This window comes from Phalaenopsis equestris, unplaced genomic scaffold (genome assembly GCF_001263595.1).
Source record: "Phalaenopsis equestris unplaced genomic scaffold, ASM126359v1 Scaffold001185, whole genome shotgun sequence".
NCBI lineage: Eukaryota > Viridiplantae > Streptophyta > Magnoliopsida > Asparagales > Orchidaceae > Phalaenopsis > Phalaenopsis equestris.
This window is the reverse complement of record NW_018165624.1, coordinates 116,794-130,181: the sequence shown is the minus strand read 5'-3', so window position 1 is coordinate 130,181 and position 13,388 is coordinate 116,794. Positions and strand designations below refer to the sequence as shown.

The following is a 13,388-nucleotide window of genomic DNA, read 5'->3' as shown; positions in this document are numbered from 1 at the left end:
CACGATTGTTCTGCAACGAAATTTTTGAAGGAGCTACGCTGAATGACCCCTCAAAGGGAGCCTTAGAAGATAATATTCATATTCATGTAAAGTGTTCAAATTAATTTAATTAATTAATTAATAAAATCATCATAAATAAGTTATAACCCTAACCCAAACTAGGGCATGGGTCACACACACTGAAATCGAATCGTGACTGGAGGGAAGTAAAACGCTGCATTTGGCGCCAATGATGCTCCTCCAAAATGCTACTCTTTCGAAACGACTAAAATAAAAATAAGAACTTTGGCGGCAAAGCAAAATGCTCTACAAATTGAACACCGCCTTCTCTTCGCGCTAACCCTCCAGTCGGATCCAACAGAGCTCGTCACCCTCATCCATGGCCGTTCCCCCCACTTCGCCAGTCAGCCGCCGCCGGAAAATGGAGGAAAGCGAGAGCAAGAAGGATATCGTCCCTCCCCCAGCCAAGCGTTCTAAGAACCCCGGGGTCCGAGTACAGGGAGGGCGGATCTACGACTCGGAGAACGGGAAGACATGTCACCAGGTAAAACCCAGCTAGAAACCCTAGCTGGCCTAACATACTCCTTTTTTCTCTTCTCACCGGCTTTCCCCTTTTTATGTATTTCAAGCAGTGCCGGCAGAAGACCATGGACTTCTCTGCCTCCTGCAAGGCGACCAAAAGGGAAAAGCCTTGCACCATCCATTTCTGCCACAAGTGCCTCCTTAACAGGTACTTGCCTCTCAAATTTTCGTATCAATTTATGTTTAGTGCTTAAGGGACTGGTTGGCCCAGGTATGGTGAGAAGGCCGAGGAGGTTTCTAGTTTGGATGATTGGAAGTGCCCTAAATGCAGGGGAGTCTGCAACTGCAGCTTCTGCATGTAGATGTTTCTGAACTTTCTCTGGTGGCCTCGTTCTTCTATTTTTGACTTTGTTCCATAATGTTGTGGCACGGTTTTTGATTTAATAGGAAGCAAAAGGGTCAGCCGCCAACTGGGATTCTCGTCCATACGGCAAAACTTACTGGATTCTCGTCAGTTCATGAATTGTTAAGTAACGGAGGAGAAAATGTGATGAGAGATGCTACTGTCTCATTGAGGGAATCCCCTGCATCAAAAAAGGTAGCTTTTATCTTGCTTGAACGCTTGATTTGTCATTTTATTGGCATTGCTCTATTGATTCTTTACGTTTGAATTATCTATATTAGGTTCCAGTGCCTTCAAAAAGATCCAGGGACAAGGAAAATTACAATTTTGAGAAGAATGATACTGTGTGCATGCAAGCTGATTGTAATAGGGAGAAGAGCTCGCTCGTAGAGAAGAATGATGTAAAAGCAACAAAAAATTTGAAGCAGATGAAGCTTAAGATTGAAGGTGGAAGGAGTGACCAGGATCAAAATAATAAGAAGTTGCAGATCAATAATTCGGAAAATGGTTTGCCTGTGCAGGAAGATAAAAAAGAAAACTTGCATTGCAGTGCTAAGAATGAAACCATGAACAAGCCTCCTAAGCCAAGGGGACGTCCCCAGAAGATTGCTACAGTACCTGTTCGACCTGCAGGAAAACCATTGAGTATGGTTGCAGGCTTGGAGCTGCCAGCTGAAGATGTTGGACCTGTATTGCAATTTTTGGAATTCTGCACAGTGTTTTCCAAGGTATAATACTTCTGCCTTTCTTGTTCATCTGATGAAACATTCTACTTGTCCTGACAATGAATCTCCTTGCCTTCAAAATTTGCTCATATTTCAAGCTGATTCAATTATGAGTTTGTTTGGCTTAAATCAGTTTGATTTTCAGCTTGCAGCAAATTGAATAGAGTTGATTGGAGTTAGTTATTTCTACTGTTTATTTATTTATTCATACAAAAGCATATGTTTTTTTTTACTACATGTACAAAACACCCACGCCACACGCGCGCACCACATCTTTTGTATGGCTTGAACCTGCTTTAAGAATTGATTGAGCAAAGTTGTTGTTCATGCTCGAGTCATCTGGCTTAGTTTGAGCTGATTCTAGGGAAAAAAGAAAAATACTCTTATTATTAGCAATTTTTATTTTTGAGCCAAATTCTAAGCCCTACCTCACACACGTTCACTCTCCAACCTTTTGGAGAACCATTTTGTGCATATTTATTTGTAGTAAATATTTCGTTTTTCTGAAGCTTATATATATATATATATATATAAGGTTTGGCAAGTGAATTCAATATAATATAATGACGAGTAGTTGCCAATAAAAAACTTCTTGTGGCTTACCAGTCATTCTTGGAAAACAACAACAATCAAATAGAACATGGTGACTGGATAACTATGTAGCTAATATTATACGATCAATGCATCCAAAAATTCAAGTCACGAGCATAGAATTGAAATCTAATTAATGTAGTAATTAATTTTAAAAAAGATATGAACTAATAAATTAAGTAAATGATTTAATGACCTTGATGAAGTTCTCATGTTATTTAAAATATCTTTCTTGAAGCTCTTTTTTCAATAAATTCAAACTGATAAATAATAAAATTAATCTCCAAGGGTTTCAAATGACAACTTATTAGATCAAATTTATTGGCAATGATATAACATATAGGGGATGGAAATGAAATGATGATTACACGATATTGTATATAACAAGCCATAATAATCTTACTTTGCAAGGTAGATAATTTTATATATACAAGCAATTTAATAAAGATTGCAATGTTATAGAGTTCATAAGAAAATGTCTATAATGCTAATTATTGCCTTTAAATGTCAAACCATTAATGTCCATGTAATTTATACTCTTACACCAAAGAAGACTTTTCATCATTATTATTAAACATTGTTAATTATTTATGATTAATTAGAGAAAGGTGGTAAAGTCTATAACCCTTAATATTGATATTCACATCTAATAACCTTCTTTATACATCATACACATCATGTCATTATCAAGCTATTATAATTATTATTATTTATAAGAGGGATATGCACTTCCAGCCGTAAAGTGTCTCGTACGATATCATGCCAATATTAGCCTGAAAGTTAATATAAACAAATTTGACCAGTGGAATATTATCCTCTCATCTACCCTTGAAGTTGAAAATGTAAGCTCTCAATATGTTTTTAAAGGTTTGAATAATGTGCTCTGGCTGTTCGTCAGCCTAAGGATGAAAAGTAGTACATAGTTCCAATATCGTGCCCATAACTTCTTGTGCTTAGGTCCATAATCTACAAGTAAATTTCCCATCTCGATCAAAGACATAATGGCAGTTAGAATATCATGCAGTCGAATGATGTTATTAATGTAAATCTCTGCTAACTTCTTCACCAAGTAATTTTGCTTGATTGAAAAAAATGAGTTGGCTTAATTAGTCTATTGACCACAACCCGAATACTTTGTATCCTTGCTCTCTACAAACCAACCATGAAATTCATTGAAATATCATCTTATTTTCACTTTGGAATGGGAATGTGCTATAACAAACCACTAGATTTTTGATGTTCGGCTTTGATCATCTGACAAGTCAAACTCTTGGCTACAAATTCAGTTATGTTGCTTTTCATACTTGACCACTAAAATACCTTCTTTAAGTCTTGATACATCTTAGTACTTTTTGGACGTGTCAAATATGGGGTAAAACGTGCCTCACAAAGTATCTTCTATCGAAAATCTTCTTGATTTGGAACACACAAGCGGTCTTGAAATCACATCGTGTTAGGTCGATCAATATTGAACTCCGGCTTCAACCCATTTTGAGCAGGCTCTCTAAGTTGTAATAACTTTGCATCCCTCCCTCATTTGAGATGCACAAACATGATCCCAACGTGTAGGTTGAACTGATAGCTGATACATGATCGGATGGGCTTCTGTCGGTACAATGCCAAGTTGAACTTGCTCCATGTCCAACATTAACTAGTGCTCATCCATGTTGCATATGTCGAAGACTTTTTTTCTTAAAGCATCTCTAACCTCGATTGTCCTACCAGGATGATATTGAATATCCAAATCATAATCCTTCATCAACTCGAGTCATCGTCCTTGCCTCAGGTTAATTTCCTTCTAAGAGAAAATGTATAAAAAGGTAGTTTTAGCTTTTTAAAAGTAAATAAGGGTATTTTTTTATATGGCAAGAAAGATTTAGGTGTTAGATATGTAAATACATAGAAATTAGATGGTATGTATGTAAATGCCTCCCTTATTTATATATTAAGTTCTTAATTTTTTTTAATTTATTCAGTTGTGTAAATAAATGAAAATATATAAATCTTATATAAAAACTTATCATATTATTCATCGAAGCACTATTTGTTTTTCAGTCCTACTTGCTCTTGAAAACCTTTTCTTTCCATTTTTTTCGAGCTCTTTCCGGTTTTTCCAGCATTTCATTATAGTTTTCTGTCAAAGTATATCCTTGCAAGTCAGGAAAGGTAGCATAATATGATAATTGGTTTTAGCGCTAATTTTGTTTCTCCCTCGGATTATTTCTTGCTTTCGTTTTGTGTCTGTATTTGCTTATGTACTTGCTCATGCAGTGTTTTGGTTTGTGTATTAAAGAATGACATTAGTTAATTTTAGGTTCTCGATGTAAAGAAAGGGGAGCCTCATGCAATTATCAGGGAATTAATCAGAGGCTCTTTATCACTTCGCCGTTGCCGATCAAGTTCAGCAATTATTCAATTTCAAATCAGACTGCTCTCCTTCATCTTAGAGGACATGGGAGAAGAGTATGTATTTTCCAGAGTGTCGTAAAGTTTCATATCGCTGTTGTTTGGTGTACTGATGATGCCTTCTTTTAACGAAATTAATGCTAAAGGCGCTACTTCATAACCAACGGTGAAAACTCGTGGTTAAAAGCTCTTGGTAAATGTCTCAACGAATATAAACATCTCGCAACAGGGCTGCCTTGGGATTTTATGGACAACCTTTCTAAATACAACGAATTGGATTCATCAAGTAAATTAAGGATTTTAGTGTTCCTTTGTGATGAGGCTCTTGGAACTGAGTAAGTATTCCTTTCATAAATTTGATTATATCCTAAATTTCAGTGTTATTTATGTATATTTTTCATCAGAGCACTGAGGAAATTTCTTGATGAAGAGAATGCAAAGTTTGTAGAGGCAAGGAAGGAAAAGACTGAACAAATTATTGCTGCTAAAACAAAGGTCTTAGTAAATGGAAATGCAATTTAGATTATCCTTATCATCAGATTTATAGAGTTGCTCCCAGAAAATATACCTTTTCCTTTCAATGTTACAGGAAAAACTTATAAAGCAAACGCTTAAAAATGATCTTGCCAGAGCAATGCTCCCAGCAGAAGAGAATGCTAAACTTTCTATATCCGAGCATGACAAACTAATTTCCAAAATAAGGCATGAAACGGAAAAAGCTCATCAGGAAATGTTGGAGTCGATTGAGCTTTTGTCAAAGAGTATGTTACCTCAAATAGATTATTATTATTATTATTATTATTGTTTGTATACTTTCTTGCTTTCACTGCTATGAAGGTAATGAATTAGTTTGTATTCTTTCTTGCTTTCACTGCTATGAAGGTAATGAATTACTAAGTAAACTGGAAAATTGATGTATGATTAGTATTCATTTCCAAAAATCAGTTAATTTATAGCTTTATCTTTAGACCACTAGACCATGGACTTAGAATAAAATGCAGGTAGGGAGTGGGAGATCAATATCTAGTTTTCTTTTGTTAATGGAAACGCTTGATAATGCAGATGCGTAAAGCATGTAGACTGTGGAAAACTTGATTGTGATCTTAATTTTTCTGCCTAAATGTGCTATTATTAAGTTTTAAGGTGCTTTTCAAATTTCCAAAAAAAAAAAAAAAACAGATTATTTATGTTAATTTTGGTTTTCTTCTAGCAAACACTTAGCTTGGGTTAGCTTGGTGATTTTGATTGGTGAATAAGTACAACTTTGGTGTTTCTATCATCTTAATTCTACAAGAGATTTTGGAGGTGACATTATTTTCGCTGTGATACATCACAATCACTACTAGCATTAGAGCTAATTATGTGATGGAATTGTAAATAAAGAAAGATAAATGCCATTGTGAAGATTATTTATAATACTTCCAACTGTTTCAATCTCTTATATTGATATCATTATTAAAATGCTATTGCAACTTAATTTTTTTGTCTAACTTGTGATTTATTATAAGCTTGATTTACTTTGTCTGATCTAGTAATAGATATCATCTTTTGGTTATTGATGATATTGAAGCAATCTCGAGGAAGATGAAAGTTTCTTGCTGACCTTCGCTATCGGTCATAAAATGCATTAAGGCCCTATATTTTGCAAGACCTTGATTTAAGGTAATGGCGATATGGGATGGAGGTGATTTTAAGAAATTTCTTAGGACTCTGAAACTGAATTAGAATGTGGAACCTGTAACTTTGAAAACCTTTTATTGGTGGATGGCTTTTAATTTTGATTTAAAAAACAGTAAATTTTCATATGTGTTATTTTCATGTTGTTCATGTGCAGGTTGCCCTTTACATCTGATAAAATGAATTATTCAAGATGTGCCAATGTTGATGTTGAGATTGTTAATGTTTGGGAGTTTGTAATGTTTAACCTGTGGAGACACATTGAAGAAAGGAAGTTCAGGTGATGAGAGTGACTAAGATAATGAGTTAGACTTCGTTTAAGAACGATTCCCGTGCTCCATTTAACTTGCACACAAAGCCGCTTGGAGGAAAATGTATGTTTGCCGATCTTCCATTTTCGGCACGTCTTCGAATGCTTGAGCGGACGAATGCGAAAAAAGTTAACATTTTGCACTGGCTTTAAAATTGGAGATGCTCGTCGTTGTTCTGCGACGGAGCTTTTGGACAAAGGGAGCCTTAGAATAAACTTGGGCAGAAGCCTTGGCTTCTTATTCCTCTTATGTTTCACTTAGTAGAATAATATCATTTTGGGATTCTTGCTCACTACCCTATTAATGATAATTATTGCTCTTAGGTGGCCATAAATCCCTATTGTAACATTGCATGTGTTATTTATGAGGGTTTTAGTTTCACTATATAGCAAAGCTCTGTAGTCATGCGAGCTTTGTACCTTTCTTACCTATAATGGTTGTTAAAAGCAGGCTTAGCATAGTTTACCAGAAGGTACCTAAGCTTTGCTGCCTTTCGCAGAGTAATATATTTTCCCCTTCAATAAAGCATGCTAGTTTTAAGGTGAGGAGCTTCGGCTTTACTTCTCACTTTGTTAGGGATAAGAGCTAATATCCATTTTTTTGTCTCAGTTTAAATTACTATCCTATTTGTACTCTCGCAGGGCTGTAGGTAACCTTAATCCCGTACGTAGGGGGAGTGTTTGCAGTCAACTTGGTGTTAGGGAGTATGTTCTTCCTCCTGTACGCCTATAAGTTACGAACGTTGCAAGTTTTAAATTGAAAAGTAAATCTAAAGATATTTCTTTTTTAATTTCTTTGCCTTTTTTTTTTAGTTTTTCAAGAAATGACAAAAGGAAGATTTACATGCATACCACTCAATTCTTATGTTTTTACATATCTAAAACCTAAACTTCAACTTTATCATACATACCACCTTACCTTATGCATGAAAAGATGTATTTCACATTTTAAAAAAAAATTTTATGCGACCACCACCACCCCCCCCACCGGGACCCTTCTTGGGTCTGCTCCTGCCTGCATGGGCTATTGGTAGGTTGTCATTGGTGAAGTTCTTCGGTGTTTCATTTGGTAACATTGTTGAAAGTTGTTTAATGCAATTTTGGTTGTAGTTGAGTTGAGTATATCTCAAGTTATCCTTAGTTTGAGTTTGAATTTGATTAATTACTAATGGTTGAGCTTTAGCTTAATTCTATAAAATATAGACATGCATGATAATAATTTTGATTCAATTATCTATTATAATAAAGTGTAAAAAAGAGAAATTCAATAAAAAATCAGATATAAATTTTGTTTATTTTTAATAATTTGTACTAAAAGTTATAAATAATAATATGATTGAATTGCATTTTATATTAAAATTTTTTAAAAGCATCGACTCACGAGTTAATGAGTCATGTCATATCTCAACTCACAGCTACCAATCCAGCTGAGCCTAACTTGACTCACGAGTTAGTTTGACTCATTTAAACCCTTGAATGCAATTTACTAAATGGTACCAAGCTTTATTGCCTTTCATTTATTGATCAATTGTTCTGTGTCTAGTTCTTGGATCTAATAGTCAGTTGCTAGTTATTATTGCTAGCTCTTTGCAAGAGTTTGTACTTTATTTTTCTTAGGCCCAATTGTTAGGCCTAAGACCACTAGCAATTATTTTGATCAGCTTGCTCCTGTATTCACTCTATAGCTGCTCAAAACCTCAAAGGTCTGAGTGATTTGTTATGATGGCTTGAAGAAGAGTTGCTCGTTACGATTTAACTTGTAATTGCTAATTAGAAGGTTAAAGGCACCATCAGAAATCAGGTTTATAGTGTCTTATGTATTTATATGTGTGTGTGTGTGTCTATATATATATATATATCAATATTTGCATTTACAAAATAGGAAATTTTATTTTGGGGGTGGGTAGTACTACGAAGGACAGTGATATTTTAGGAGGGACAAAAATGATATTTAAGGATGGACAAATGTCCAAATTGTCCTCACATATAAGTGAATGAGATATTGGTAGCCTTTTGTTGTTGATGTTCTTCGATGTTGTAGTTGATACCATTGTTGAAGGTTGTTTGATGCAATTTTTGTTGTAGCTAAGTTGATTATATCTTAAGTTATCCTTAGTTTGAGTTTGAATTTGATTAATTACTGGTGTTTGCATTAGTTTTACAAAATAAAGACATGCATGCGCTAACTCATATTATGGAAAATGAGAATAATTTTGATTCAATTATCTATTGTAATAAAGTGTAAAAAAGAAAAATTAATTTGTACTAAAAGTTAGGACTACGAAGAACAAAGTGATATTTTAGGAGGGGCAAAATTGATATTTCAGGAGGGGCAAAATGTCTAAATTGTCCTCACGTATAAGTTTTGGGGGGGGGCATCCTGGGTCAGCCTCTGTCTGCATGGGATATTGGTAGGCTTTTGTATATTGTGTAGGCTTTTGTTGCTGATGTTCTTCGGTGTTGTTGTTGATAACATTGTTGAAGGTTGTTTGGACATTTGGTGTTAATAATTTGTACTAATAATTTTGTTGCTATGTACTAAAAGTTAGTACTACGAAGGACAATGATAATTTAAGAGCAAAATTGATATTTTCGGAGGGGCAAATGTCCAAATTGTCCTCACATATAAGTGGGGGGTGGGCACCCCCCCTAACCCTTCCTAGGTCCGCCTTTGTCTGCATGGGATATTGGTAGGCTTTTGTTGCAGATGTTCTTCGATGTTGTAGTTGATAACATTGTTAAAGGTTGTTTGATGCAATTTTTGTTGTAACCGAGTTGATTGCATCTCAAGTTATCCTTAGTTTGAGTTTGAATTTGATTAATTAGTAGTGCTTGCACTTTAGCTTAATTCTACAAAATAAAGACATGCATGCACTAACTCATTTATTATGAAAAAATAATAAGTTTGATTCAATTATCTATTGTAATATAGTGTAAACAAGAGAAATTAATAAAATGAAAAAAAAAAAGAGAAATCCATAAAAATATTAGATATAAAAGTTGTTTATTTTTAATAATGTATACTAAAAGTTTTAATATAATTTAAATGCATTTTATGTTAAATTTTTTAAAAGCAACGACTCACAAGTTAACGAGTCACGTCGTATCTCAACTCACAGCTACCAATCCAGCTGAGCGTAACTTGGCTTGCGATTTAGTTTGATTCATTTAGACCCTTGAATGCAATTTAATAAATGGTGCCAAGCTTTTTTGCCTTTCGTTACTCAATCAATTGTTCTGTGTCTTGTTCTCGGATCTAGTAGAGTCCTCAGTTGCTAGTTATTATTGCTAGCTCTTTGGATTTTCTCATGCAAGAGGTTGTGCTTCATGTTTCTTGGACCCAACTATCGGGCCTAAGACCACTAGCAATTATTTTGACCAGCTTGCTTCTGTCTTTTCTCTCTGGCTGCTCAAAACCTCAAAGGTCTGAGTGATCAGTTATGATGGCTTGAAGAAGAGTTGCTTGTTACGATTAACTTGTAATTGCTAATTAGAAGGTTAAAGACACCATCACAAATCAGGTTTATAATGTCTTATATATTTATATGTGTGTGTGTATCTGTCAAGTGTCGCGTACTTCAACCTGTTGGTTGACATCTTTGGTGTAAGACCCCTGAGGTCCGGGGTTTGAATACTCTCTGGCATAGTTGGCCTTAAGAAGGTGGAACTCGAATTGTTAGGCACATTAGGAGTGGCTGGAGGCTCGTTCTTTTTACTATATATATATATATATCTGTTAATATTTGTATTTACAAAATAGGAAATTTTAGGAGCTAGGGAGGGAGGGTTAGCTATATTAATGTCAAGTGAGTCAGCCTAAACTCAAAATCAAATTGAATTGAGATTTTTTTTTTTCAACAGCCTTGCTTTGGCTTAAATCATGGAAACCGTTACCAGAAATACTAATTTAAGGTTATCCACATCAAAGGCTCCCTCAATCATGCATTCATTGGCTGCACACTGCACCCCATTTAACTTGCCAAAATGATCGCAGTTTATTTTTTTTCTCGCATAAATCATTATGCTTCAATGATAAATCATTTGCACAATTTTCATATTATTTTATAGTGCTGTTTGATTTTCTAAGAAACAACAAGGAGCTCATATGCTTTTGCTTTTTGTTTTATTATTTAATATCTCAACAATTATCAAGAGAAACACGCATCAGATGCCATTCGGACTAGTCCTCTTTTTCTAGAAAAGAATGGAACTGTGTACTGGAGATTGAATAGCTATGATGGAAGTTCAAGCATTATTGCCCAAGGTTTAAACTTTCTTACTTACCTACACATTGATGGCTAATTCTGTCGTCCTTGCTATTCTATCTGTTGTTTTCAATTACAGAATTCCTACAATTTTTTCTTTCAGATATTGAGAAATGGAGCGTGTTTCCACCTCAAGAGAATTGGTTCATATTTGATGATGAACAGAAAATGGTGGAGAATTATATTTCCTATTTGAGGTACAGAAAACTTGAGATCTTTGATTTTGTCTTTACAGAAATATATTTCCTCCAGGCACCATCCGCCATTAGCCACTGCTGTCCAGCCGCAACTCTGCTTGCGACTGCCTCCATCACCACATAAATTAATTTAGTTAATATTCAATAAAAATAAAAATGGGCATTTACATATATGCTACACAAATCTTGTATATTTACATATCTAAATATCTACATGCATACCACTGAAATCATTAACATCTTTTTAAGGAAAATACTTTTTTATGGATAGTTTTATGACACCGAGGTGTGATAAATGTAAATATCAAACTTTGGATGTGAATTGTGTGGTATGTATGAAAATTTCCCAAACTAAAATGTAATTTTAAGTGATTCTACCCATAAGCAGAAATAGAACTGTAGGTGGCATAGTAAGAGATTTTATCGACCGCTCTGCTTTGTCTCCTTGATGTCTGCAGATATCCTGCTGTTCTCACCTTCAATAATTGAAGATTAGAAATGGCTCACACCTTCAACATGTTTCATCAATCTATTTTTCTGGCTGATGCAATGAAGTCTAATGAGCTACCTTTCTCTTCTTTTCTTGTTCAGGTTTCACAGAGCAATGGAACAAAAGGAACTGAAGAAAGGATTACAGCGCAGGGTAGGAATAGAAGATGAGCTTTCTGATCACTCAGAACCCCAAAGTTGCCTGCAAAAAGTAATTATTTCTGCTTTCAGTTGGTACTAATAGCTTGGGCTCTGTCTTGGAATTATCATTTTATAATTATTTTTATTTTTTGCATCTTTTTTACAGTAAACCGAGTGATGTTTAGTTGGTGATGGTGGATGTAGAAGAACTGGGAAATGCAGTAAACTCTTGATGGTTGGTCATGGCCTTCTTTTTTTATTTTTTTTGTTGAAATCTAGCTTGGGGTCTTTCTTGGAATTATCAGTTTATAATTTTTTTTGCTTTTGCATCTTTTTTACAGTAAACCCAGTGATGTTTAGTTGGTGATGGCGGATGTAGAAGAACTGGGAAATGCAGTAAACTCTTGATGGTTGGTCATGGCCTTCTTTTTTTTTTTTTTTTTTTTTTGTTGAAATTTTGGTTAAGGCCTTGTGCTTTCAAAATGCGTTTTCCACTTATCTGAATAGTTATTGCTGAATATCGATGCTTTTTTAAGCTCATATTTTTTTGCTACGTTTTTGTTGTGTAAAATGCATTCAATGCTTAAGCTTGAACTAAGAAGATTTGTTAAAAATGAAGACTTGTGAAGCTAATTCATATAGTTAGGATTGGGGTATTGATGATGTTGATATTGATGCATATCTATGCTTTAGAGCTGATAATATTTATTTGTAACTTCAGTTAAATTTTGCCTCAAGTCCTATAAAACAAATGTGGAAAGTTGATAAAAGTCTGACAGTTGATTCAAGTGCAGAAAATAATGTGGTTGAGATAATGTATTTGGTACTGATGTCTACTTAATAATTATGTGTAGAATTGGAAACCAACGAAAGACTAATTTATTTATTGTAATTCAGGAGTGCTAAAATGTGCATTAGGAATGCTGCTGGACAGTGTGCTGAATGCTGCTGTATGCTTGGGCCAGCCAACGATCATTGTAAATATAAGAACCTCTTCATTTGAATTCGTTTCATGCCTGTGTTTTGGTAGACTTTATTTTGACATGCAATGCAATGGGGATTAAAAACATTATTGTGGTTATATTTTGAGTTTGAATGTTGTGTAATAGTTAAAAATGATAGTTTTTTTTTATGTATATTTTTTGCAAGGGGCTTCATTTTCTTATAATATAAAGAAATCCTCCCCTTATAGATGAAAATAATACAAATTTTGAAAGATCCTTTAACAAAATTGAGTTCATTTAATCAGTTATGCTTGGAAAATAAGTTGTCTCTCATTATGTCTTTGCATAAACTATGGATTGAGAAAAATGGCATTTTTAATTAGAAAAAATGTTGCTTTTTAGTACATGATAAAAAAATATAATAATTTGATAGAGCTTTATGTTGATGAAATTTTTTTTTTAATTTTTTTGTTGATCTCACTTTTGGTCACCTTCTTATTCACCTACAAAATCAAAGACAAATTTAAATCAAGATATTCAAAATTGGTATTAAACATTATTAACTCTAATCAAATCTTAAAATTAGACAATAAGTTTAAATTCAAGCTTGAATAAACTCAAATCAATTTTAAACCCAATATCAACAAATTAAGATGAAAATATCAAAATTGACAAATTTGAAGTTTATTAGAGCCGAGCGTCGTCCCAAACCCAACCG

At 34.2% G+C, this 13,388-nt stretch overlaps 1 protein-coding gene across 4 annotated transcripts; it reads left to right on the top strand.

Annotated features, from left to right (window-relative positions):
• The first annotated feature begins 249 nt into the window (after positions 1–249).
• LOC110033444 lies at positions 250–12,871 on the top strand. Of its 4 annotated transcripts, none has more exons than XM_020737420.1 (14): positions 266–544; positions 633–730; positions 794–880; positions 970–1,120; positions 1,207–1,653; positions 4,556–4,704; positions 4,794–4,982; positions 5,052–5,142; positions 5,237–5,408; positions 10,788–10,898; positions 11,003–11,096; positions 11,688–11,796; positions 12,068–12,136; positions 12,624–12,871. In XM_020737420.1, the coding sequence occupies exons 1-13, from the start codon at positions 380–382 to the stop codon at positions 12,068–12,070; spliced, it is 1,866 nt and encodes a 621-aa protein (XP_020593079.1). In that variant the 5' UTR covers positions 266–379; the 3' UTR covers positions 12,071–12,136; positions 12,624–12,871. The 4 variants fall into 4 exon arrangements, with proteins under 4 accessions (XP_020593082.1, XP_020593079.1, XP_020593081.1 ...); XM_020737421.1 differs by lacking the exon at positions 12,068–12,136 and adding an exon at positions 11,893–11,961 and having other exon boundaries at positions 267–544; XM_020737422.1 differs by lacking the exon at positions 794–880.
• Positions 12,872–13,388: the final 517 nt, after the last annotated feature.